We start from the raw sequence: 25,650 nt of genomic DNA on the forward strand, positions 1-25,650 counted from the left end.
TTTGAAAATAGTGAAATTTGTTTAATCTGTATTGAAACACAGGCTTCAGCTGGACGGCAAACAGATCTCAGAAAGCGATGGCAGAACGATTGTCATTGTGGTTTGGTGAGAGTCCCCTGTAAGCCTACATGAACATTCAACAGCTAATTGCACTTTCATCATGAACAGAAATGACCCACCGTTTGTGTGTGTATAATGCTGACTAAAAGCTATCTGAGATCTAAAGTTCAGCCACGGCTTCATCTTGCATTTACCAAGAAAACATCTTTCACAGATTATCTAAAAAGAACTAAGTAGAAGTCTAAACTCTGAAATCACAAAAGGCATTTATACCCTTTTACTGCAAACCAGGCATACATCAGAATTTCACCATTAATTTCTCCAAAAAAAAGATGAACATTCAGCAGAAACATCTTTTCTTTTTCAAAGCTCCACCGAGGGAAAAAAATAGTGTGTTTTTGGTATTAAAATATTGGTGACCAGGCTTTTCCAGCCTTTTCTGGTCAATCAACAACGATGCAGTGACTACATCGTAAAAAAAAATACATAAAATAAAAGTAAAAAAAAATAGGAAGTGCCGATCAACTTTGGGAAAGGCAGTCGTACATTTCAAGAGCAGGAGTGTAAACGGACGAGTGTGAGATCCTCTGCTCCTTATTTCTGTTCCCTCAGCGCACCGGCCTCCCATATTAAGTAATGGCCTGTAAGACTGAGTGTTTGGACATTTAGGACACTTACAGACATCCAGCATCGCTCCAGTTCTCTATCTGTCATTCCTCACTGAAGTGATGTGGGCTTATTCAAATAAATAACAGAACACTGCATGGGAACAGGCTGACTGGACGTGGAGGCCCACTGCACACGCTCACCTGCAGCATGCTAAGGAAACACCACCTCCATCCAACCCCTAGCCTCACGCAGGTCAAGCAGCAAAGCACCGGTGGATTAACAGACAGACGAACCATGTGACTTATAACACACGTGCAGCTATGCCACTAAACCAAGGGGCTTTGCATATTTATACTGCTAATATAAGTATAACTACAAACATCTCAGTTACTTGTGATATTGACGGAGCTCATTGTGTAGCGGGCGTCTACACCTGCCGTGAATTCCATGTCAGGCACGTCCCTGTCGTCGTTCACTCCCGTTTGGTCTCGCGTGCGTGAAACTCTACCTGTCTGGTCGTTTCAACACCGTGTCTCACGTCCTCCTTAAGTATCAGGAAGGTCATTGTGTGTATTTGCACATCTGTACATGATCACTCTTCCTCCATGTCTGTCTCGTGGGCATGTGTGGTTCACTCAGTCCTCCGTTTCCAAGTTGCTGGGGTCGGCGTTCAATGCATCTCAGGCTGCGTTTGCGTGCGTGTCTTCATGGCGGTTGCTAAGGCCAGAATTCAGTCTGCTCCATTGGCTGGAGTTCCGAATCCACCCCCCTCCCCCCTATAAGTGCCCCTCCCTCTAGCACGCACCCACAGACATGTGACACAGTTATCCCAGCTGATCCTCGTATTGCTTCCGGAAACAGTCACCAGCCGGGAAGAAATCCCAACAGCGTTCTTGGTACATCTTCCATACGTACGACTCCTGCCATGATAGAAACAGACACATGTTACTACTGTCATGCCTGTTGGTATTATTCACCTGCACTTCAAACACATGCTATTAGTGCCATTTTTATAATAGAAAAATATGAGAGAGAGAGAGAGAGAGAGAGAGAGAGAATTGGAAGCAGGATGCAAAATGGATTTAAATTAATAAAACCTTTAGCGCATGGAAACCTAGACCAACATGGATAATAATGAACTCAACAGAACATCAGGCCAAGAAAAACACACACTGCCAGCCTGACAGCATGGCCGTCTTTACCAATTCACTGGGAACGATGGGGCCGGACAGAAGTGCGGTACTGACCGGCGTGGAGCAGTACTGACCTGTCCAGTGTGCTCTGTTTCGTCTTTGTTGATTAAATACATGAGGAAGAACCTGCAGAGAAAGAAGAACAATGAAAACACAGCATGGAAATGAATAAGATGACAACGCAATCACATTACAATTATAATTTCATCGGAAACATCATGTGAAGGAGTGAGGCGGAGCGGGGGGGTGGTCGAGTGACTAGAGTTAGCCCACTGGATCAGTCTCAATATCCTTTTACCCATTACATTAGGACTGGTTTTCTCGCTAAAATGAAGTCTGTTTTCTATACTTTACTTTGCTCATTTTATTAAACACATACCTGCCCCATGTCATACCTGAAAAGAGAAAACCCCACCCTGAATAAACAAAGACTCCCTGCCCAGGTGGTTCTGCCTACATCCCACATCAGTCATTCCAGCAATGATCCATGATTGGCCAGGTTCTGCTCTCTTATTGGTGCAGGGAAGGAAGGTGTCGGACACACAAAAGTACTGACACACCAAAAGGTGACAGAAGTCTGAAAGCCGGGCCGAGTCATGCAGAAATACTCGCTAGTGACTGCCCCAGTCTGCCTTCTGATTGGCTGCTCATACTCACATGTAATTGGCCAGGTTGTGCTCTTCAAGGGTGTGTGTCTCAAAGCCATGTGGTGTCGTGTCAAAGTAGTCACTCCCAATTCCACAGATGAAGCACTTAGTCTGAGTTAGCAAGGGCAGGGAAGCAAACAGGAAGGAACAGATTAATGGGTGAATCTCAAGCTCGTGTGGAAGGTAGCAAACTGTGTGACAGGTTAAATATGTGCTTTAGCATCAGACTGAGAAATGAGACTGAGAGGCAAAGATAGGATGAAGGTGCTGAGAGTCAAGTCAAGATGCCATGAGGGTAGAACCTACCTCCATATCCTCTCTGACCTGTTCCTGCTGATCTCTCAGCTCGCCAAAGGCATCAATGATGAGACCTGTGATGCCACAATAATCCACAGGAGAAGCATTTATCAACCACTCACAGCTCCTCCTAGGACTAGCAATTCAGATCCATAGCTGCAGCTTCTTGATCTTCACTGAGGCTTAAACACCACAGTTTCCCATTCCCTGACTAAGTAATCCAGAAACTTGCTCTAGTAGACATTTATGAACATTCCCCGTACCCTGGATGATGGCCAGAAGGATGACGATGACGAAGAAGAAGAAGGTGATGTCAAAGACCACACGGTAGAGCTCATACTCATCTCCCGCGGGGTCCTCGATCTCATCTCCTATGCCCCCACCAGCGCGCACCCCAACATACATGTGGAACAGGTAGCACTAAATGACAGGAAGCGAAAGGATGTGTTATGATCCATTACACAGTCACATGACCAAAAGGCAGCATAATAGACTGGGATGTCAGGGCAGAAGATGTACAGAGGGACATAAAGCCTAATTATTAATACGTATTGCTGTCCATTTTAGTTGTATAGTTCTGCAGATTCCCTAGCTCATTGTCCATGGAGAGATCAATCCATTTCCGCTTACTGTCATCATGTCATCACACTTCATGTCTGGCTCATCCTCGTCCTCACTCATATTGTAGAACTTGCGGAAGAAGTTGAAGGCCACCACAGTGTAGAGATAGACCACGACCGCTAGCAGGCCCACAGTCATCATCAACTGGCAAAGAGATGTAAGGCCAGTTATGGGTGGACCGCAGGCTCAAAACAACTACTCTATAAGGATTGTTTTGAATCGAGGATCAGTGGACTGCAGGGTGTCTGATTTCAAATTTTTTCTAATTCAAATTTTGAAACAGTGGGTCTGTGCATGAGATCTGGGTTGTATTTAGACGTGTCGGAAAGTTCTGAATAGTGTATGGGCTGTCATATACAGGGTTTTGCTATACCTGTTTGCCATTGTGGGTGACAGAGGACAGAATGGTACGCAGGGTCTTGACCCCCATGGCAATGTCCAGCAGGTGACAAGCAAAGAAGAAGTTGTTGTAATGTCCAAGCAAAGACATCACAAGGTACCACACCAGGTACAAGAAGGTCTGAAAGAAGGACGAGAAGAGAGATTCACAGATTCAATACAACATGAACACGTATGACATACAGTATGACATTGGATATGTAAGGTGGACCAGGTCCACTCACGTTGTCTGTGAACACTACTCCCAACTTCCAGATCTGGTACTTCACGTCAATGGATGTGATCCTAAGAAAATAGAAACTGGGTCTTTAGCAAATTTCAAGTTTTTTTTCTTCATAATTTCTCAATAGGGCCCCAAAGTGCCGAACATGTGGTAGTTTACACCACAATTATTTACTGATGCAGGCTGATCTCCTTTCTGTTTCCCTCTTAGAGGGACCTTTGACCTTTGACCTTTGCTACACTAAAAGAGGCTCACAGGTAAAATCAAAGGCCAGCAATAAAACATGGGATGTTTCTCAATACCAAGAACGCAAAGATCATACTTTTGGTCAGGGCCAGAATGGTCTTGCTAACGTGCCCCCCAAGAATAAACTTGTAACACAAAGAACCATGGAATTGTTCTCGTTGGCACACATAGGGAACCATTACCATGTAAACAAAGAGTTATCAGGTGCGGGCTTCTTCTCCCTCTGCTGGGTGCTGACATCCAAGGAGGCCAGGTCCATGCCAAGCAGCTCTGCTATCCTCTCCCGGCCATAGATGTCACCATACTTCTCCAGGACCTGGTCACACGGCAACATCAGTATAGCGACAGGCCCCCCATGCAAACACGCTATGACAAAAACGGTTTCTCACCTTTCTCTTGACAAACTTGTCCCAGTAGTTATTTGGGAAGCTCCTGTACATAAAATACACATTACACTGAAGTCTTATGTCTTTCAACACAATGATAAAAACCCTTTAAATGCCACTATATGTTATAGCACCCAATGAATCGCATCCCCACTCTCTGTAACACTTTTATACTTTGGTGTTGCACTCCTATAGTGTGTTCACTTACGGTGTGTTGAGGACAAGTCGATCCCATTGTCCCTTGATGTCATCATCTTCAGGTTGCTCAGTGACATAAACACCATCGAACTCCAGCTTTCGTGCCAGCTCCTTCTCTCTCTTGAAGATGACCAAGGGGACCTGAAGGACAACCACAGTTCAACAGTACATCAATGCTGGCATTGTCTTGTCAACTTCCAACACGTGACCTGTGACACCACAAAAAAACATGTAGCGAATGAACCTGCCTTAAGGCAGTTGTAGCCAATGATACAAAGGAAGGAGATGATGGTATGGATGATGGCAAGTAAGGTCATGGCTGGTTCCATGTAGCCAGTACTCTCTTCTAGGATGTAGTACACCAGTCCTTCATCCTCATCCTCATCCCCTCCATCATCCTCCATTCCAGAACCTTCAGGCTCAGCCCCAGAACCTTCAAACATCCCTGAGCCCTCATACTCTTCCATACCAAGAGGGCTGTCTGACACCTGAGCAAGAATGGAACATAATTAAATTCATTGCAGGCGTAGCAGAAGGATTACTACCAGAGGTGGAGATTTCAAGTCCAGAAAATGAAAATCCAGACAAAGATTTTGTTTCAACCAGCCAACCTAGTATAAAAAGTCATTGTCACAGTACTCAGCTCCTTGGTTAAAACAAAATCTTGGTCTGGATTTTCACTTTCTGGACCTGAAATGCTCACCCCTGTTTATTATACCCCGGAGAGCTATCAGATTGTCAATTTTCAAAAATAATCAAACATATTTCTAAAAACTCTTCAAAGAAACAGAATCAGCACAGATAGCCTCAGGCCGTGAGTACCTTATAGAATAGTAGGATGAAGTTCAGTGCAAAAGCAATGAAAAGAGCCAGGAAACGTAGGTTATAAAAGTTACGGGACAGGTAGTTCTGTAGAGGAACAAGAAAAAGAAACATGTAACAGCTTTGTAGGAACTTGCTGAATTGTAGTACTCTCAGTTTGACCAGATTTTAATGGTGCACTGTGGATAATCTTAGATTCTACTGCTAATCCTAACCCTAACCCTAATCCTAATCCCCCAAGATACCAAGGACGCTACTTTTTTCCTAACCATGAATTTATTTCTCTGGACGTCCAGTTCATTCCAGAGCTCAAAGCCTTGTTCTTCCGTTGATTTCTTGTCTTTCTTGGCTTTGACCTTCACTGTCTCTTCCTTCTTCTCTTCCGGCGATTCACCCTTTGCTTCAGGCTCAGCTTCTGCCTCCTTTTCTGCCTTTTCTCCATTTTCAACACTGAAAAGAAAACATATAGACATGGGCCGATGTAGAGGAACATAATTAAAGAGGAAATGAGGAAGCGAGATGCAGAGGTTCTCACTCAGCCTTCTCGGGTTCTGCAGACGGTTCCTCTATGACCTCAGGCTCAGCTTCATCTTCCTCAGAACCCAACTGCAACAGTGTGGAACAGGTGGAGTACCGTCAACGGGGAGCGTTGCAAAAAAAGTATAAGGCACACAGTGGGCCAGTTTTCAATAAAGATCTGATAGCTGGGATAACAATGAAGTTGCACCATGAAGCCATGCCTTGATAACACTGAAACATGAAGCATTACTAATGCTGCCATCATGGACACAATGGCAGGGTCCTCCCCCACAAAATTGTTAACAGATTCACACGGTTTAATAGAACGGCAACCTCACCAATTTCCTCTTGGTTATGGGAGAGCCTTCTGGGGTAGGCGGCTCCGCTGGAGTGGTATCACCTATGTCGCCCAGCCCTCCAGGTATGTCAAAACCAGGCATCCCGTCACCGTCTTGTTCCTTGGAGTCTGGCTCTTCTTCTTCTCCACCACCACCTTCCATCAGGTCAGCTGCTCCGCCTGCTTCCTGCACCACCCCTGCTGCTGGCTCTGCTGGTAGGTCTCCATGAACCTCGTCCTGCGTGGGATCTGGCATGCTAGCCAGGATCTCAGTTACAGTAATTTTCTTAGCCCCTTCCACGAGACTACCACCGAACAGCGTGTGCCAAATGAGCAAGAAGAAGCCTCTGCAGATGCTGTAGATGAAGTGCAGGATTCCCATGAGGATGGTCCAGAAGAAGGTAGCCAGTCCAACCACTATGTCCTTCACGGTCATTTTCCTCACTCTGCGATACTGTCGCCGCAGGTTGCGGAAGGTGAACTTTCCAAAGAAATCGAACACGCCATTGATGAAATCCGCAAAGGCCGAGGTTGACTCTGGAGCTGCTTCTCCATTCTCTCCCTCCTCACTGCCACCCTCCGCACCACCCTCATCCTCATCTTCATCCTCCTTCTCCCCCTCCTCCGGCTCAGAAATCTTTGCAGCAATATTCATTTCAAAAATAGTGTCCTCACAGAAGTTGACAAAAAGTTCCATTTTTTCAGATTCGCCGCCCTCATTCACTACATCGAAGATGAACTGTCGCTTAGACTCTCTGACCTGGGGCATCTCCCACTGATTGCGGTTGACTTCGCTGATCTCAAAGTAGATACGCTCTATTCTCTTGCTGGCACCCATTATCTCAATACGGCCTAGGAAGGGCCGGAAGTAATTGAGAACACTCTCTGCCTGCTCAAGGAAGTTCTGCAGCCGTGTGTCATGTGGAACATGTTCTGACAAGTTTGTGAGCAGCACTGCAATGTTGAACCCAATATCCTTAGCGGGCTCCTGGAAGCGGTCTGCAAACTCTTCAAAGTTGATCATCTCATTTTCATCGGCTTCCGAGCAGGACAGCAAAAACTGGATCTCTGAGGGCGAGTACTGCTTCTGGCTATCCATAGCCTTCTGGAAGTCCTTCTTGGAGATCAGGCCACGGGGGTCCGTCACATAGTCGCGGAATGCATCTGAGGCCACAATGTCCTTGAGCTTGAGGAACATGTCAAAGAACTTGAGAATCATCTCCACATTACTGGACGACTCCACCAGCATGTCTACCATCTGGCGGGCGATGGTTCCGTTCACAACATTACCTGGGAGCCAGAGATGGGGAGAAATGATTAGAGATTATAAGAAAGAGAAGCTGCATGAATATGAAAGAGATGCCTTGTTGAGTAACAAGAAACCACTTACCCTCCAATAGAGACAGAAGCATAACAACCATGTCTTTCTGGAGGTCCAGCAGTTCTTTAAGCAGACCAATCTGACGCGAGTCCTGTCATATGAAAGGATCACAGAAATAAATATAAAAGGTGTCTAAATATTTTGTGAGCAACATGACTGGACAATAACATTATCTTTGAGGAAGAAAAAGCATTCATACAGAACGTACTCAAACCCCAGCCCCCAAATCACACAGACAATATCACTTCTGGAACGCTGCATGGGAACTATACAATGGCTTCAGTATTACATCGCTTTGGAACACAGAATTTTATTAATTTTTCAATAGTCTAAGTTCTATAAAGTAAAACGACATTACAGAGGTTCCTCTACTTATGAACTAGTTACGTTCCGAATAGCCGTTCATAACTCGAAATGTTCATCAGTCGTTATTCAACATCATTTTAAGGGTATATGCAAGTACAAAGAACTAGGATGCTGGGAGTACGCACGCTACGCTGCTGCGCGGCGGGAGTAGCAGCCAGACGTCGTACTAGGCGGGACTGGTGCGCAGAAAAAACAATTGATGCTGCGGACAGGAAACAGGAGCCCAACGAACACAATTTGGACTTACAGTCCTCTTCGTTCGTATGTCTGAAAGTTCGTAAGTTGAAAGTTCGTAAGTAGAGGAGCGTCTGTATATATTCATGTTACAATGTAGAAGCAGAGACGGATCAACACCGACTGGTGCTGAATGTTACTAACTGAACTTTTGTTTTTCAAACACTACTGAGAGAATAGCAACATTTTGGTTTCATATGATCATTAGAAATTGAGAAAAAGTAGCTGTATCGAGTGTCACTCAATAAGGCATGCACTGTGCGTGTCTTTAGGAACAAATATATTAAAGTACCAGGAATGAGCCACCTGTTTTTAGGTCCTGACAGAGCTCTGTGTCTAGGCACCATAGTAGTGAGGAGGATGGGGGGCGAATCATTTTCCTTAACTTCAAGTCACCTTACCTCTGAATGTTTTCGACTCCAGAAAAGATCCTGGGATTGCATGTCAGCAACACAAACGCATGTTCAGTGTTAAATGAAGGGATTACAAAGACAGGAGAGGCACATGTGGGGAGGAGCAGAGAGGCACTGAGAGCAGAGGCTGCTCTCTCCTCCCACCTAGTGGCTCCTATGGGCATTGCCCTCTCAGTAAGACCTTCAAACGCACAATAGATGAACACTGGCTGACACTCACAAAGAGGGTTACTACATGTGAGCCTTGCACCACTAGCACAGTGGTTGCTCTGGGCAATGAGCGACCACAGCCAGAGCCATTAGACAGTGGGCACGTGACAGAACTGCGGAAGCAGGACCATGACACAAAGAAGCTGCCGATCAAAGCAAGGTTTAGCCCCACCCACTGCCTCTACTGTCAGAACACATACTGGTATGGACCAATTGGCAACCATGGTGATTTCCAGCCAATCAAAAATAGTCAAATCCAATTGAAAAACAACATTTTAGAGTATATATTGTCTGACAGCTTCTGTTTAAAGGGGCTTTAGGGTGGATAAGCAAATCATAAAAGACGTCCAGTCAAAATGGTGCTGCAAAGATGAAGCAATAATGGTGATAGCAGTTTCTTCACACAAAGGATCCATCTTTTGTATATTGCCTTTCTTAGTGCCCAATACCCAACTTATCTATAATGGACATCACCTTTCTCATCCAATTGATTTACATCATGTTTTTAAAAAGCTCTGTTTAGTCATTTATACAATTTAGTAAGTATCTGCTTTGCTGCTGCGTTTTCAGTTACTTCTCTCTATTTTTCTTCTCGCTCCTCATTGTCAATAGAATTCGTAATTTTTCTAGATTTAATTAAAGAAGGGAATGAAAAACATTGTGGGAAAAACTGAATAAAACTGCAGAAAGTCTGAATGAAATGTCACAAGGAAAATATGGGAAAGAAGACTCGGAGGAGTTGAGTGAGGAGGTGATGAAGACAGACCAAGCAGAGGTGGGGAGATAAAGTGAGCGGGGGGGGGGGGGGGGGGGGGCATAGGGTGCGATAGGGCAGCTGGAAGAGGCACAGAATCTTACTGCATTTCGGAGTCCAGCGTCAGGGTGCATCTGGCAGGGTCACATATCAAAATAAAAATGTTATCTAACAACATTTTTAATTCATTTTTTGTATTTTGCAAATCTCTCCCTAACCCCAAAAATTTCCCCCGTCGCTTCTGAAGCTGCTGTGCATCTCTCTGAGTCCTGTCTGCTTTCGGTGCATCTGCCAAGCAGACGCGATGATCATTAATCGCAGCAGACCGATGAGAAAGCCAGCTGGACTAAGACCAGAAAAAGGAAACAAAAAAATACAGTAGGGTCACCTCCGCCTTCACCCCACTGCTCTCACCTACGAGTCCTCTGAATGCGTAACTAAATGTACAGGAGGATAGAGGATGACTCAGGGGGGTGACTGGGGGTGCAGTGAGTAGGAGCAGCGCCTGGAGATCACATGGCCTGTCACTGAGCTTGTCTCGGTCTGCACAGCAGCTCCATAACGGCCATTCAAATCAAATCACTATGTCACACCAGTTGACACTTGATAAGGAACAACTTGGGAGCAAAGTCCCACAACAGCAGCGACGAAGTGCAAATAAAACAACAGCATGAACAGGAAGCATACAAAAATGGTAACATTGGCTAGTGGACGGCTATGCAAGCGAGGCACACGGGGGAAGTCTGAACTTTCATGGGAAAAAAAAAAATCGCTGGTGACATTGAAAAACTTCGTCACTCATGGCAACGTGACTTTCGCTGCGGAGTGAGAAATCCCCATGGTTCGAATGAAAGTCAAATTCTGCCTCGAACGGGAGAGATTTCCTCAGGGAGACACACAAAAATGCATTTAAACATCGAGAACACACTGGGACCAGTCTAACACACATTGAGAGCCACACATAGCCTAACACACCAGGTAATATGCTATGTGTGTGCAAAGGAAAGCACATAACCCTAAATACCAGTAAAGTGAAGTACAGCACACTGATTCTGGATCAGTTACTGTACCAGAGAAAGTCCAGCAAACATTCAGCATGGAAATAGATATTAGGATTGAATTACGCTTTCTATTCCTGCACCCAGTTTACTGACCAGCCGACGGGGATGAGATACGGGGTGAAGGGACACAGACTCTGTGTGACACACAACAGCTGTAGGAAATTTTACACTTCTTTTAAACCTGGGGTGTCAAACTCCAGTCCTGGGGGGCCGGAACCGTGTGTAGCTTAGTTCTTTCCCTGTTCCACCACAAATGATTCAGCTCAAGAGCTGTGTAGCAATTAGCACCAGTACCCGAATCAGGTGTGTTATATAAAGGGAAACCCAAAAATGTGCAGGGCTCTGGCCCCCCAGGACTGGAGTTTGATACCCCTGTTTTAAACACTTGTTCAATTCAAGAGAAACTCAAATTAACTTCTGTATTGTAATAATATATTCATTTAAATTAAATTTTAAAAAATCCTAAGTACAGTTGTGTGCACAAGTGTGTGTGTGTGTGTGTGTGTGTGTGTGGTACACGTATATGTTTACCAAATGTCCCCACAATTTGGTAAAAATCTGTTATTCTGACATAATGGGGATCGTTTTTTCAGTCCTCACGCAGGGAAATCCAATCTTATAAAAATCTGTGACTGCAATCGAAAAACTAAAAATGCCAAGAGACTTTTTCTTTGGTTACTTGTGGTCAAGGTTAGGGCAGGGTAGCAGTTAAGGTTTGTCATTGTTGAGATTAGGGCTTTTCCCATAGAAATGAATGGAGCGTCCCCATAAAGATATCGACAGAAGTGTCTGTGTGTGTGTCTGTGTGTCCATCCAGAGAATGTGTGGAGAAAAGGCAGAAGACCCTACCTGGGCCAGTTTCATCATCATATGGGCAAAGACATGCAGGAATCCCACTACAGCATCCCACAGCCTGCTGTGTGCCAGGGACTGCTGGTTTCCAGTGCAGGGGCCCTACAACAGGGACAGTGTCAGTAAAGAGGCAGGGGGGGGCAGTGGCTCAGGAACCCAGCGTGAAAAGCTTCATCGCCCACCTGGATGTACTCTGTCAAGCTGTTGAACACCTGTTTTGCCACCGTCATCGCTTTGGAGAAGTTCCTCTTGCCTGGCTCATCGATGACGTCCTTCCCAGAGTAATACCAGTAGAAGTCACTGATGGACTCCTGTAGGTAGGGAGATGGTGCAACGTGACGGAGAAGAGGCACAGAGTGAGGCAACCAAGCAGAGTTGTGTCCGTTAGCTCACCTGAAGCCTGAGCAGATAGTCCACAGTGCAGATGATGATGTTGATGGTGGTTGTGCTGCCTGTCTGGGTCCGCAGGTAGTTCTGAAAATCTGCAGGTGATACAGGCATTACAGTCAGGTAGAGGTACAGTTGGACTTTGCCTTGCTGTGATAGTGCTACAGTCTGACACTGACTTACTGTGGTAGATTTCTAGTTCTTTCCTGTCTTGCTGGTCATCTTAATGGTAACACCTAACTGGTTAACATCAGCCCTTGACTCACCATTATTATGACCTTCACAGAGCAGTTGCAGGAAGCGGAAGAGATCGCAGGTAAATTCATTGTCAGCCATGACCTTCTCATCTGAGAAGGAGAGAGACGATCAAGAACATGTCACAGCATTTCAGGGGCTGGGGGGAAGCGTATGTGATCAGGAATGTGAAAGGGATGTGGGTCATAGTGAGGAGCGATGCAGAACACTGCATGCTTGTGAGTGTCTTTGTGTGCACAGTCAACTGTAAGTGAGCGCATGGCTGCTCCGAACATTGCGGTAAGGTTCGCTAGCCATGTGTCTTCATGCATGTGCATCCAGTTGTGTTTTGAGGACCGGAGTAGCTGCTCAGGTTACGCTGGACACACGAGCATGCGGGCACATCATCAGGTCACTCTAAGCCCGTTTTTCCAGTTAGCACATTAGTAGGGACTGCAGAGAGCTTTAGGGGAACACAGCATGTCTGAGTGTCCGCGCACTTCAAAGCAAACCGCTGAACACAAGCCGGAGACCCAGTGCAGGAGTTAACGGAAGCAGCTGAAACAGAGGCTGACAGAACCTGCGTAATGGCATACATCTGACAGAAATGTACACACCACATCAATATGCGTATATTCATATATACATACCCAAAATACACACATATACTAACAAACCCATGACCGTGACCAGGATAAGCGCTTGGAAGGAGGACAGATAAATAAATGGACGCGCACACACACACACACACACACACACACACACACACACAATCACATACAGCTGTGCTGGGTGGATCTACTGCACTCCAACTCCACATTTGTCAAGTGGGAGAAAACCGAGGACATCCCTTGACCAGCAGGGGGTGCTGTGGAATGGTGCATATGACGTGTCTGGCAGGAGCTGCCTAGTCTAACCGCAAGCCGCTGTGTGACCCTTGCAGGACTGCTAAGCAGTGCTAGCAGTGTTAATTTACACTGTGAGCAGCTGGACGGCACCCAGTACACAGAGTGGTGTGATGCAGGTACCTGACGCTCATCTGGTCGATGCTGATGGGAATGTTAGGTTCATATTACTCTCAGTTATGACTGATCCTTTCAGTCTGTTACCATGCAGTGGAAAATCAGGAGATTTAATTTTTCAAAGTGTGTGGGGATAACTTTACTCGAATTGCTTCCAATACTGCAGAATAAATTAACACAATATAAAAATCAGGAAAGAGGGGCTTTAACTATAACACCAATATTAAATTAATTATAAATGTTCTCTATTTAATGAGATGCACAGCTGATGTAATTAATATAAGCCTGTCTCACACATATCAAAAATGCATTCACTGGTGCAATCAGTAAAATGACTCATACACCTCGATGTCTTAAATAACCAATGCAGTCTCTCAGATAGATAAGGTATTTAAAGATACCAGAACCAGTAACAGCAACCAAAATCAATTAGATAGAACACTTTTTAACTGATTGGCTATGAGGCACAGCTCATGCAGGTCAATGTAATTATGACTTATTATATTAAAACGTTAAATGTAAGAAAGGATTACAAATAAATATTAATTGCTGGCTAACATACAAGATACCATAAAATGGCTTTAGTTAGTTATCCCTGGAGATTTTATGATCTGTTATAGATGAAGAAAATTCTTTTTTCAGATGGAATTTGAAGGGGGAGGTGACAGTCACACACAGGATGTCCTCAGGTGCCAGGTACAAGCAGATATCTGGGTTTTTAATTTTTAATTTTATTATTTTTGAGGGAGAAGACCGTTTCAGTAATGCCCAGTTTTCAGCAGGGAGGCTTTTAAGTGATACCAAGACTGCAATTCATTTCTGCATGTAAAGAGAGAAAGTCACTGACCACTGATGAGGGAAAAAGGACAATCAGTGTCGGTTGACTGTCATTTTTTCCCTTCCAGTCAGGAAGTAGGATCTGAGCGCTGGAGTGACAGCAGATCTGCACTCAAGCAGCAAAAATGGGGAAGGAGCGACCTATCTGCCACTAACGGAATTGCTTCACAATTCGTGATTAAAAAGTAAATGCATATTAATTGAAGAACTGGTAGAGAGGTTCCACAATGACTCAATTGCAATTTCCTACCATCGAGAGACAAGCTCCCCCCCCAAAATATTGCTCCTTGAATGCGAAATGAAATGCAGATTTTCACAGCACAAGAAATTACAATAAACGATTAAAAAGAGTGACGGATATGTAGACAGGGACAGAAGGAGGTGGTGGGGGGGGCAGAGACAGAATGGAGGCCAGTATTTACCGCGTTCTAGCTTTACATCTGAGAACCGGGACAGGAGGTGGAAGCGTGAGGGTGTGGGGGCCAAGTTCATATCGAGGGACAGAGAGACGGGGAGAGAGAGAGAGCGAGAGCGAGAGAGAGAGAGAGAGAGAGAGAGAGAGAGAGACAGAGTGGGGCAATGAGTCCCAGAGCAGCGGCGGCTCAGGCCTTCACAAGCTGCACCTAAACGGCCGCTGACCCTCGCAGCCACTCGCCGAACGCAATGCTACCGTTTTAAAGAAAAACCTCAGGGTTAAAGGCACCAGGGACTCCACGTGGCATGTCTCTCGGTGGACGTAAAATCGACACATTCACACAAAAATTCTGCAAAGAGACAAAAAAAATGCAAAGGCTGAGAGGATTCCATCAGTCGGAAAACCAAATGACCTTTCGACCCCAAAGTCGGTGGTGAGTTCTGCAATTACAATGATAGCGTTCGGCATCCAATATAATAAACTACAGACACAGCTTCTTCAGCTAATTGAAATGAACATCATGTCGACGGCTGTGAGCATAATCCCCCACCCCCCCCCACCCCTCCCCACCCCTTTGCCTGTCTACTTTACCCCAAAATCAAACGGTGCATGAAATATTTACCCCACTATAAATGAATGTGTTCTATTGACAGAACTAGAAGTCAGGCATATATTATGTTGGCTCCTCCCTACTGGGTGCACTGGGAAAAGAATGAGGCTTTAAACTGGAGCAGGATTACCATGTCAATCTTTGACTCTTTTATCATGCTGCATTGGCTCCAATTTGGCGATTGGCGCCGTCAGTGATTGACGGAACATGGTAATTCCACATGCTTCGGGGTTTAGAGGTCTCATCCTTCCCATCAGTACCGCTGTGAGCTTGGCAATTGATCCAGCATAACCCAGCACCAGCACCCTGACCTGGAGTAAATAACCTGACAGGGTTTGGGTGAGCGTGGTGGTGGGGGGGGGGGGGGGGGGTTTCTCACTTACTTGTACCCTCCTCAGACACCATGCCCAGGCCCTCTGCCTTGTTCTGTCTTTCAAAGGCGTTCAGGTCCAGGACACTGCCAACAGGGAGGGAATCTTCACCATTGACTTTACATAATGTATTGTTTTTATTTTATTTTCAGCTTTTTTTGTTAAACTGACCTGCAAGTCTGCATCAGTGCCTGGGCACTCAGGAAAAAGCCAACATCCTTCTTGTCCTTCAAGTAGTCCAGCATTCTCTGTAGGGGAGGGGTGGGTTTTTAGAGCTGGCCATCTCATCAGCTTCAAAGGTCACTCTGGATGAGAACATACACCCAAGCCAGAAGCCAAAAAGGGTGCACCAACGAGAGTGCACTAGGAGCACCAACCTGCTGGACATCACTGTTGCCCCCATTCAAGATGGAGATGCCTAACTTCAGGGTGGAGGACACCATGGATCCTGGCTCACCTGAGGGTGGTGGGAAGTGCTGAAGCTACTGCATGGTTTGGGCTTTAGATCCATATAGACAACACGCACCACTCGTGCATACAGTTGATGTGTAGGACCATGCAGCAGGTCGTATGCACTGAGGGTATGTGTACTCTTATGCCGACAAGATACCTTTGCAGGCGCTGATCATCTGAAGGACCATCTCTGCCGCTCCACGGTTGTGCAGTCTGGACTGCTGGTATAAGAGCCTCTGCTTCTCCATCTCCTTATCCTGTGGAGTGAGGGCAGCAGTCACCGTGTTCTCTGGACCTCCTACCCACACATATATGGCTGCCCCGTCACTTCCCCGTATTCGCTGCTCCCATCACTTGCTCCTCTCTCCTACACACTCCCTGCAGATGTTTCACAGATACCTGTTTCTCAGTCTGTCTGTCTCAGTCATGGAGCACTGATTCATGGTCATTACCTCTGTTCACATTTGGCTGTCTCTCTGCTCATCGTACTGCAGGTATCTCAATGACACAGTCAACACCATGACTGCATGACTGCAGTGAGGAACATGGTTACTGCTCATTATTCTCCTAGTTCTTAATGTCCTCTTTAGAAAATATATAAACCAATTAAAAATCAAATCAACAGATCAACCCAATCTCCACCCCATCAACAATCTCCACCCTATTTCCAGACTCCCCTCACCCATATTTATATCCCTCATACCCCTACACCATCTGATTTTTCTGTACCTCAAAAGACATCTCCTCACAGCCCTCTTCCTCTTCTCCTTCACCTTCCTCATCAATGTGGCAACTCTGGGTGGAGAAGCACACATGCAGTATGTTAACACCAGCTTACTCATAATGCTTTGAGCAACATCTTCAAAATTCAGGAAAGAAACCAATGCTAACCTTTGCCATAATGTCGGCATAAGCCATGTACAGATAATCCACGTCAAGTTTCCTGTGGTTGACAAAAGACAAGGACGTTCAAACGATCTTTACTTTCACTTTATATGGTTTTTATTTTTGGTTTAAATCGACTGTATGCGATAATGTAACTCACGTCTTTTCAGTGAGAGCCGTGCGGCTGAAGTGAAGGATGAGCTGGTGGAGGGGGTCCGGCTTTGCTTCAGGCTCCTCCTCCTCCTCCTCCACTTCCTCCATGACTTTCTAAAATTCAGAAAGAAGATCTCAAGATCTGACCAGGAGAAGTCACGCTACACCTGTAGGCGGGGAACCTACAGACAGGTCGTCTATCATTTTGTCCTCAAACGAGTAGCCCTCATTCCCGATCCAGTTGCGCTTGTATGCATCAAGGAACATGTTGGATCCTCTGTGCCTGGAGAGCGAAGAACATATGCTCAAAGTGTGGAAGATCCACCCGTATGAAATATGTCAGCAATACAACTACTTGAGCAGCTGGGTTTGGGTTCACACTGTGTGTGAGTGTGTGTGTGTGTGTGATACACTCTGGGCCTCTGAGGTCTCACCTGGGGATATTGTACAGAGGCGTCATCCTGAAGCAGGCCACCACAGCACGGCGACGCTGTTTCGAGAGCAGCTTGTGCCAAACCATCTTCTTAGACTTGAAAGGATGTTCTGTCTGGAGGGGAGAAAAAAGCTCTGTGATTAGACCCCTTTGTGTGTGTGTGTGTGTGTGTTTATATAAGATTCTGGGGACCAAAAGTATTTTGTTTGGTTACTTATGGCTAAGGTTAAAGCTTGATAGTGGATAAGACTATTGGGATCATTGTTGGGATTAGGGCTTTTCTCATGGAAATGAATGGAGAGTCCCCACTAAGATGTGAATACAAACGTGTGTGTGTGAGATGCCACTCACCACCTCGATGTGATACAGCACTGCAGACACCTCCTGCACCCTCTTCACCACCTTCTCCGGAGCCTCCGCGTCCTCAGCCTTGCCGGCACCCTCCTTGTACAGAGCCATCTGCCAGCGCATGGACGGGTCCTCCACCTGACCCCGCGGAATGCAGCAGGGGAATCACATCTGCAGCCCGGCAGGTGTTGGTGGGACTGGAAGCTCGACCTCACACACAGAACAAAGGTACTCACCTTCCCCTGAAGATGGAGGTTGTTCTGAAGGAAGTCTCTCACCTCCTCATTTGTGTCTTTCTGTGAGAGACAAGGGCACAAAACAAGGAGTCAAGGAGAGTAATAGAACTTAATAGAGCTAAATTGGTACAGCAGAGGAGTTTGATTAAGATTTAGCCCTCTGGGGTCTAAGGGTAGAGGACACACTTTCACTGACTGGGGCATGATCACACATTACATTCAATATCATAAACTTAATTCATGGAAAATAAATGATCTCTTATATATTTGTTTTGGCATTATACTCATCTTAATCAGTGTACTGAATATCAGATTTATGTGAAGTTTGTAATTTGACATCAAAGTATAGACATCGCAGTTTGGAACACTTGCAGAAATATTATAAAAGTACATAGTAAGCAATGGTGGCAGTTTTGATCCCAGATATCTGATCACCAAAGTCTTGGCTACATGAAGATGACTAAATTATGTAGTTGCAACATTCAGTTGGATAAATAAATAAGAAAAACCTAACTCATGTCACTATTTCTGGTCTCCTTCCATTGACTATGTTGGAGCTCTCAGGCATGAACCATTCACACCTGGCCACATCCCCCCCTTTTATGGCGCTGATGGGGATGTATCTGGATCGCGTTTCATCACTGCGTTCTTCATCAAATTACCATGCGAATGCGATTTGAATACGCGGAAATGCGCCTATTTAGAATGTGAATAGCGATCTTCAGATGAGGGCGGCACTACACGCCCCCCATGCAGGTAAAACAAAGTAAGGTGACATTGTTTACTTTTTTTTTTTTTTTTTTTGGGGGGGGGGGGGGGGTCCTCCCTCAAAGACCCATTGAGAAAGGAGAAAAGTGCAGGAGAGAAACTGAACAAGTAAGGGAATGTGAGAGGTGATCAGCCACGAGTCCTCCAAGACAGCCGGAGCTCTGTACCAGAGAGTATCTAATCTTGGCCAGGTTAATGAGCTCCTGGTCCGCAGGTGAGCACATGTTGAGACCGATGGGAAGGAGCTTCTTCACAGCAGCAACAATGAGCGATGTCTGCACCGAGTAGCGGTCCCCCCGCCGCTTCTTCTTCGAACGCTCCACGTCTGAGCCGCCCCCCTATGAACAGAGACGGTCAGTAGATCACCCTTTACAAAAGGACAGGGCCCAAGCAGGACCACCTAAACCAGTGCGGGAACAGTGCAACAGACTGACAGGCATTTAACCAGTACTGACCGCAAAACTCAAGCATAATGCACTCTAATAAAAAAAACACACAGGAAACAAAGGCCCAGCTCAGCCAGGAAAATCATGCTCAACTTGGGATCAGAAACTCCACAGTCCTGTGGCGACCTGGTGAACTTGAAGACGTGCTCAGCATCCTTACTGCAAAGGCACTTACCTGGACAATGCGATGGCCTCATCGTACATGCAAATGGCCCCTTTTGCCAGACACGGCCTATTGCTTAAATCCTCAAACAACCACAACCAGACAAGCATGGCATTTTTCAGGAGTGGGTGAGCAAGAGAAGATGGCAAATCGAAGAAGCGATGCTCTATCACGCTTAATGGCGGACATCCTACTCAATGAACAGCATCTGTGTATATCTCCATGCTTCACTTAAAGCTGGTTAGGTGGGCGAAGAACAGACTTTGCCGTGATAAAATCTTTGATGGCGAGACCGTACCACTGGACCCATGTGAAAAGGAACTTCAAGAACATTCCAGGCTAAAGACACCACAATAAAGGCAGCTGAAGACTACAGTAAGCCGCACGGAACTTCAATGTCAGAGTCTCACAGTCTCTCCTGCACTTAGCTGAGAAGTTACAGACAACGGCTTTCTCCTAACCATCCGCTTCCAGCAACAGCTCACGTTTGCAGACTCTCATCCATCATGCCTGTGGCCTTTCAAACCCTGCCTGTCACCGTGCTTGTCCATCGCTGTCCATTATCTACTCTCCCTCAGTGCTTTCCCAGGTCAACCGTGTGCAATGCGTCTGTCCTCAATTCAAAGTCACTAGGGGGACTTTTAATTCTAGGAACGTTCACCGTGTGTAAATGTTAAAAGTGTCCAGTTTAAGAATAATGAAATAAAAGCAAATGAAAGGCATGGCAGAACAGTGGCTAAAACTGTCTCTTTATGCTTCAAAGGTATTGAGTTCAAGCTGGTTTGTCTTCACAGTATACACATTTCGCAGCTATAGATATAAATATTTTATGATATAACAAATATTTTTCAACATTAATTGTGTTGAAAGGATGTTCAGATAATAATGTTATTGTAGAACATGTTCTATCAAGGACCTTCACATAACACTTGCTAAAGTTCTGGGAACGTTCTTTCTTAGCTGGGATGGGACAAGAATGACTCAGTGAACTCAGAATGAGCAGTGAACTGTAGATCCAACAGTAACAGCTCATTGTCAATAGGGGGTTTGCTGTCAATCATCTACATCTACTGCTTGCGATCAAGAAAGAAGTAAGGATTTGAAGAGGGCGGTTTTTTGAATGATATCAAATCATCTGTCAGCTCTAACATTTTAATCGTTATGGTGATGTTAAAGATCAATCCCAGACGGAGTAAAACAAGAAAACAGTCAACCATTATGTCAAAGTAAAGGCTGTGGAATCAATGTGTGGTTAGTTGAGGATTGGTTGAAGATTAATGTTAGTGATCAAAACTTTGAAGGCCAGGTCTTCCCTGTCTGCAAGATAACAGAATCTTCTTTAATTACTACATTCCCCATAATCCACTGCCAAAATGGAATCACCCCCTTTCCATTTAACTTCACCCCACTCCACACTCATGAGCACATCCCATGTTAAAGGGAAAGGGAGGGGGTTTATAGGGAATTTCCAAGGTTTTGATACTGATTAGACAATGTGGTTAGTGTGAGGATAGACAAACACTGGGCAGCGATACTGGAAACCAGTGTCCCCCCATTGAGAAGGTATTAAAAGCTAGCTGTCCAATCAAATGCTTACAAAAAATAAGCAAGGGAAAAAATACAAGGGAGAGGAATCCCAACATTTGACACTCAACTGAAGGCAAACTCAAGCTGAGCAGGGTGGAGGAGCGTAGCTGTAGCAGCAGCATGTGAGGCATGTCTCAACCTAACAGTTGTGGGTTTCTGTAGACTTAATGGCTCTGGATTAATGGATGAGTCCCTGTACCTACTTGCATGACATGAAGGTGGGTGGCATTCACACTGAGGATAACGGTGTCACTTCAAGTCTTTGTCACTCGACACAGTCTGTAGCCAGACGCTAACATGCAAAACTTTTGTATGCTGCTGTATGCATGTGTGGATGTGTGTCTCGTGTGTATGTGGCCATGTGTGCGGTATGCCAGTGTGTGGGAGAGCATGATGAACACCCCCCAGACGAACCAAACGAACGTGGGGTGCCATGCGGTCAGCATAGCCTTCGTGCAGAAACATGGTCTAACCTCAGCATCCCCGGTCTAGCGACCCCAGCATCCACATAGAGTTGAAAGAGGAGGACATTCAGAGAGAGAACAACCATTAATACCAGTGGTCATTGACGCTGCTAATACCCTCTCGCACACTAGTACCTCCAGGCCCAATTCTCCCATTCTGTCTTCAGCGGGAGGGTAGACATATCTGTCAATTCCCTCAACAATATTTCAGCCTATCAATGCAAAGGCAGTTTAAGTCCAAAACAAACAAACAAACAAACAGCAACTTGTGACTAGCCACAAGATAAGAAAACAGTAAATTCATGGGCATCTGTTTTTTTTGTGAGCTTGCTTCTGATAAAGTGCTGTATTTATAAAGTTCCTGCTACATTCAACATAGCAACCCTGCAACAACAAAACAAGAGCTGAAAGGGGTTCAACAACAACAAGTGCCAAAGAAAAGGCATCCTATACAGTCATCTAAAAGATTACTCTAGTTCAGTTCAGATTAGTCTAGGATAAACCAATTCACTACTGGATAATACTTCATGCATTTTAATATTGGTCTAACCTTGCTCATCTTGCTTTTGCTGTCGGCCATGAGAAAAGACATGTTGTTGATCTCATTCATCACAACAAAGTTCTGCTCCTCTCGCTTGAAGTTCTGCAGGAGGTACAGGGGGGAAGAGGGGGGAGAATGAGGAACAAGAAAGAAACGGAGGAACGAGGAAGCATCAGAGATAGACCACTTACATGAGACTTGGACCAGAAGATAAAGACTTCTCCCACTATTCTGAAGAGGTCCTCTGCATCAGGATCTGGGCAGGTAAGCCACCTTGGCCTGGACCACAGAAAAGGATGTGTCAAGGAATTTATTACTGGACCTTGAGTAAAGCCAGGTGCACAGATCATTTACAAAATATCAGTGGAAATAACCAGGCTCTTTGAAGCCCAACAACATCAGTAGGCATGTGTCCATACCTGTTGTTGTCTATGTATCTGATGAGCAGAGGGTAGAGGGCATACAGATCCCTGCAGAGCACAGCAAACTCATCACGGATGGTGCACTCTTCATTTTCCGACTCAGTTTTCCCTTCCATGCGCATCTGATCTTCCTCGGCCACCACCTTCCCAGAGCGTTTCTTCAGCTTCTCCATGGTGGGAATGAAATGGGACCTCAGCATCTCTGGCTTGGCCCTGCTCACTATGGGCTGGGTGAACACTGTAAGAGTGCAGAAACAAAGCAATGACTGGGGGGGTTGCATAGTATTTCTAGTGGTCCCAATCAGCTTTTCATCATGTAACTGATGTGGTTGGTGGTGATACATGCATGCAGCAGTCATTAACATATCTGTCTGACTCTTTGGGGAGTTTAGCAACTTTCTGCCTCTATACCTGCAGTTGGATTATTTATGCTTTAAGTACCATTTCAGGATTTTATATTCTCAGTTGTCAAGTTCTGAATGTTATTTCTCATATCTTCTGAGTCTTTCTTCCAACACACTTATTTCCTCAGCCCTCCCCCCCCCTCACCAGCCAGCCTCTTCATCCACGAGGCCTCGTCGATTCCTAGGTTGTTAACCACGATTTTCATAATGCTTCCAAGAAGTTGGTTGAGTTGCTCGGAGGTGACATCTGTGCACACGCTGCCCTCCTGTTCAGGGAAGTTCTCCACCCCTCTTTCCCACCAGCGTGGCAAGTAGTTGCATAGCATGGGTAGGGTGATCTCAATGACATGGGGCATCTCCGTGTAGCGGGCACCCGACTCTGCCAAGTCCCCAATCTCCTTCATCAAAATGTTTAGCTCGGGGATATCTGGGCACAGCTCCTCGACTTGGTTTGGGAGACCAAGGACTGTGTGGAGAGAGTGGTGATTGAGGTTCCAAGGGTGAAGAAGACTAAGCAGCAGGGCAGATAGAGACCAAGGGAAATTGGCCTGTGAGGATACTCACTGGTTCGTTCACGTGGCGTCTTAGTGGTGTAGACAGAGTAAGCATTATACTCATTGAGGGAAGGTTCTAGGAAGGCCACAGGCATGGCGGCAGCAAGATGACCAAGACATTCTCCCAGGGCTGGCCGCAACCTGCAGGAGACAAGACATTGTTATACTTGCTCGCGAAGACACACAGATACAGATAAAACAAAAAAGCACTCACTTTTCCACGTGTGGCGTTTTGACCGTGCCCACAGAGTAGATGCTGCACATAATTCGATAACAAGAGATCTGCAAGTCGTCCACTGATGTCAAAATCCAAGAGAGGCAGGGTTACAGGGAGAACGCTTCAGACTCTTTCTGATAACATCACCGTGCATTCATGACTTTTTTTTGTACCATCTATCAATTAGCAGGACACAGCATAGAAGTCAAGAAACTGGTGTGATTGGTGACTTAGAGTGTCAGTTTCTGCTTCTGCCGAAGATGAATCAGTGCCCATTAAAGCAGTGCATCATGCGGCACAGAAAAGTAACCTTACAGTGTGAATAACCAAGAAACCGGCGGCACAAAGCCTTGACTCACAGATGACATCATCGCCAAACTGGTGCTGAGCAATGTGATCAAACAGCGTACTGAGGATGGGAAGCAGGGCAACCGTGGTATAATTGATGTTCTGGGACACGCCCTTCACCTGTAAAGAGGGAGTGAAGTATGGTGAGGTTGGTGTAGAGATCATCTGACACTGAGGATCAGGATTAAAAGACTGAGCTGGCCTGCACTGGTCTGGGCTGGTCTGGCCTGACCTGGTTGCGGCTGGACACCTTCCCCAGCTTCAGATTCTCCACCATCTTCTCAATGTCATCCGCAGCACTCTCAAAAAATGACCGTAGGCCTGCTTTCACAATTTCAGGCCCGGACTTCATCACCGTCCTAAGGTATAAAAACAAAAGCAAATGGAATGAGAAGCCTAGGCGAGTCAAATGCAGGTGCGCATCGTATCCTTCTGTGTGTATCAGATTCGGAAAAATCGGAGAGGTTTTTTTTTCATATGTTCTTACACTTTTGGGCAATGTGTGCCCATCACCGTTACCAGCATGTTTTGTGTTGGAGTGGGAGGATGAGAAAGAACGTCACCTGGCATCCAGAGACCGAGACAGGATTAGCAGACAGTTGACCACAGCATTAGCATCCGTACCTGGGCACACATAAGGGGATACAGTTACCATGGCAGCAAGCCAGGAAGCCACTTTCTGCACCTACACCTGACATTCAAACTGTGTGTGTGCGTGCATATGTGGGCGAGTTTGTTTGCGTGGCCCCTACACGCAACAAAATGTCGTTCTAAATTTACAAACTAGCTGCTGCTATGGGGCTCTGTAGGAGATTCAGGGCTAAATATCTGAGGAAAACTAGAGCAGTGTTAGTAGATGGTGTCAGTACTACTAAACTTAACCTGGCTGTGATTACCATCAAAGAAAGATAGGTGGATATGCAGTGTTGACGTCTGTGCTGCTGGCTAAGACATGTTCCTTTGCCAGCAGGACTGGAGGTCATTAAAGACAATGAAAAAGGTGAACATCTGACACAGAGCAATAATGCACCAAGCAACGTCATACTGCCAAGCCAACTGCAGGCATCATGGTCACTCCCTCATTACAGCAGTTGTCGAGAGAGAGAGACAGAGAACGTAGAATCGCAATAGAGACTTGGGCCAAGCTCTGCATCCGGAACGCATGTGCCCCCCCCAGCTTCCTGCCTGCTGCCTCTTCAAAAAGTGGAACAAGGTCCACCCCTCAAAACCATGTGCTCCAGATCACCTGTTTTAAGGGTGTTTCTTCAGCAGAATTTTCCAGAGAATTTCATAGCAGCATCCTTCGTTCGTACGGCTTGTAAATGCTGAGATATTTACCAAGTCAGTTTCGCTACTTTAGTGGTAGCGCATTTCCTGAGAAACTGTGCAACTTCCAGCTTGCGGAATACCACAAGCCCCATGTGATACATCTGACACAGCGGTAATTGCATGGCTGCATGGCGCAGGAGCACATGGTCGAGGCAGGGTGCCCTGGTGGGAGATCTTCACACCTGTCTACATGGG

General features: G+C 45.7%; 1 protein-coding gene across 9 annotated transcripts in view; it reads right to left on the minus strand.

Moving 5' to 3' along the window:
- The window catches only part of ryr1b (ryanodine receptor 1b (skeletal)), a 57,808-nt gene continuing 32,158 nt past the window's right edge, over window positions 1-25,650 (minus strand). For 2 of the 9 annotated variants that reach the window (XM_048980283.1, XM_048980282.1), the window contains 43 exons: window positions 24,690-24,750; window positions 24,359-24,485; window positions 24,138-24,246; window positions 23,776-23,857; window positions 23,572-23,702; window positions 23,153-23,473; window positions 22,601-22,841; window positions 22,373-22,460; window positions 22,191-22,283; window positions 21,650-21,664; window positions 19,148-19,318; window positions 18,213-18,272; window positions 17,980-18,114; window positions 17,630-17,742; window positions 17,382-17,478; window positions 17,203-17,309; window positions 17,049-17,100; window positions 16,887-16,952; window positions 16,315-16,414; window positions 16,082-16,161; window positions 15,876-15,952; window positions 15,717-15,790; window positions 12,482-12,562; window positions 12,222-12,310; window positions 12,011-12,139; window positions 11,826-11,930; window positions 7,948-8,029; window positions 6,559-7,847; window positions 6,237-6,307; window positions 5,971-6,151; window positions 5,702-5,788; window positions 5,128-5,367; window positions 4,890-5,020; window positions 4,685-4,727; window positions 4,478-4,611; window positions 4,051-4,111; window positions 3,801-3,947; window positions 3,437-3,571; window positions 3,070-3,226; window positions 2,816-2,880; window positions 2,520-2,620; window positions 1,937-1,988; window positions 1-1,589 (listed from right to left, as the gene is read on the minus strand). In XM_048980283.1, coding sequence (XP_048836240.1) covers window positions 1,494-1,589; window positions 1,937-1,988; window positions 2,520-2,620; window positions 2,816-2,880; window positions 3,070-3,226; window positions 3,437-3,571; window positions 3,801-3,947; window positions 4,051-4,111; window positions 4,478-4,611; window positions 4,685-4,727; window positions 4,890-5,020; window positions 5,128-5,367; window positions 5,702-5,788; window positions 5,971-6,151; window positions 6,237-6,307; window positions 6,559-7,847; window positions 7,948-8,029; window positions 11,826-11,930; window positions 12,011-12,139; window positions 12,222-12,310; window positions 12,482-12,562; window positions 15,717-15,790; window positions 15,876-15,952; window positions 16,082-16,161; window positions 16,315-16,414; window positions 16,887-16,952; window positions 17,049-17,100; window positions 17,203-17,309; window positions 17,382-17,478; window positions 17,630-17,742; window positions 17,980-18,114; window positions 18,213-18,272; window positions 19,148-19,318; window positions 21,650-21,664; window positions 22,191-22,283; window positions 22,373-22,460; window positions 22,601-22,841; window positions 23,153-23,473; window positions 23,572-23,702; window positions 23,776-23,857; window positions 24,138-24,246; window positions 24,359-24,485; window positions 24,690-24,750 — 5,876 coding nt within the window. In that variant the 3' untranslated portion in view covers window positions 1-1,493. Of the gene's footprint in view, window positions 1,590-1,936; window positions 1,989-2,519; window positions 2,621-2,815; window positions 2,881-3,069; window positions 3,227-3,436; window positions 3,572-3,800; window positions 3,948-4,050; window positions 4,112-4,477; window positions 4,612-4,684; window positions 4,728-4,889; window positions 5,021-5,127; window positions 5,368-5,701; window positions 5,789-5,970; window positions 6,152-6,236; window positions 6,308-6,558; window positions 7,848-7,947; window positions 8,030-8,939; window positions 8,970-10,019; window positions 10,050-11,825; window positions 11,931-12,010; window positions 12,140-12,221; window positions 12,311-12,481; window positions 12,563-14,730; window positions 14,749-15,716; window positions 15,791-15,875; window positions 15,953-16,081; window positions 16,162-16,314; window positions 16,415-16,886; window positions 16,953-17,048; window positions 17,101-17,202; window positions 17,310-17,381; window positions 17,479-17,629; window positions 17,743-17,979; window positions 18,115-18,212; window positions 18,273-19,147; window positions 19,319-21,649; window positions 21,665-22,190; window positions 22,284-22,372; window positions 22,461-22,600; window positions 22,842-23,152; window positions 23,474-23,571; window positions 23,703-23,775; window positions 23,858-24,137; window positions 24,247-24,358; window positions 24,486-24,689; window positions 24,751-25,650 lie in introns of all 9 variants that reach the window. The other 7 variants (XM_048980276.1, XM_048980277.1, XM_048980279.1 and 4 more) reach the window with 7 other exon arrangements.

Source organism: Brienomyrus brachyistius, chromosome 17 (genome assembly GCF_023856365.1).
Source record: "Brienomyrus brachyistius isolate T26 chromosome 17, BBRACH_0.4, whole genome shotgun sequence".
NCBI classification, from domain to species: Eukaryota; Metazoa; Chordata; class Actinopteri; order Osteoglossiformes; family Mormyridae; genus Brienomyrus; species Brienomyrus brachyistius.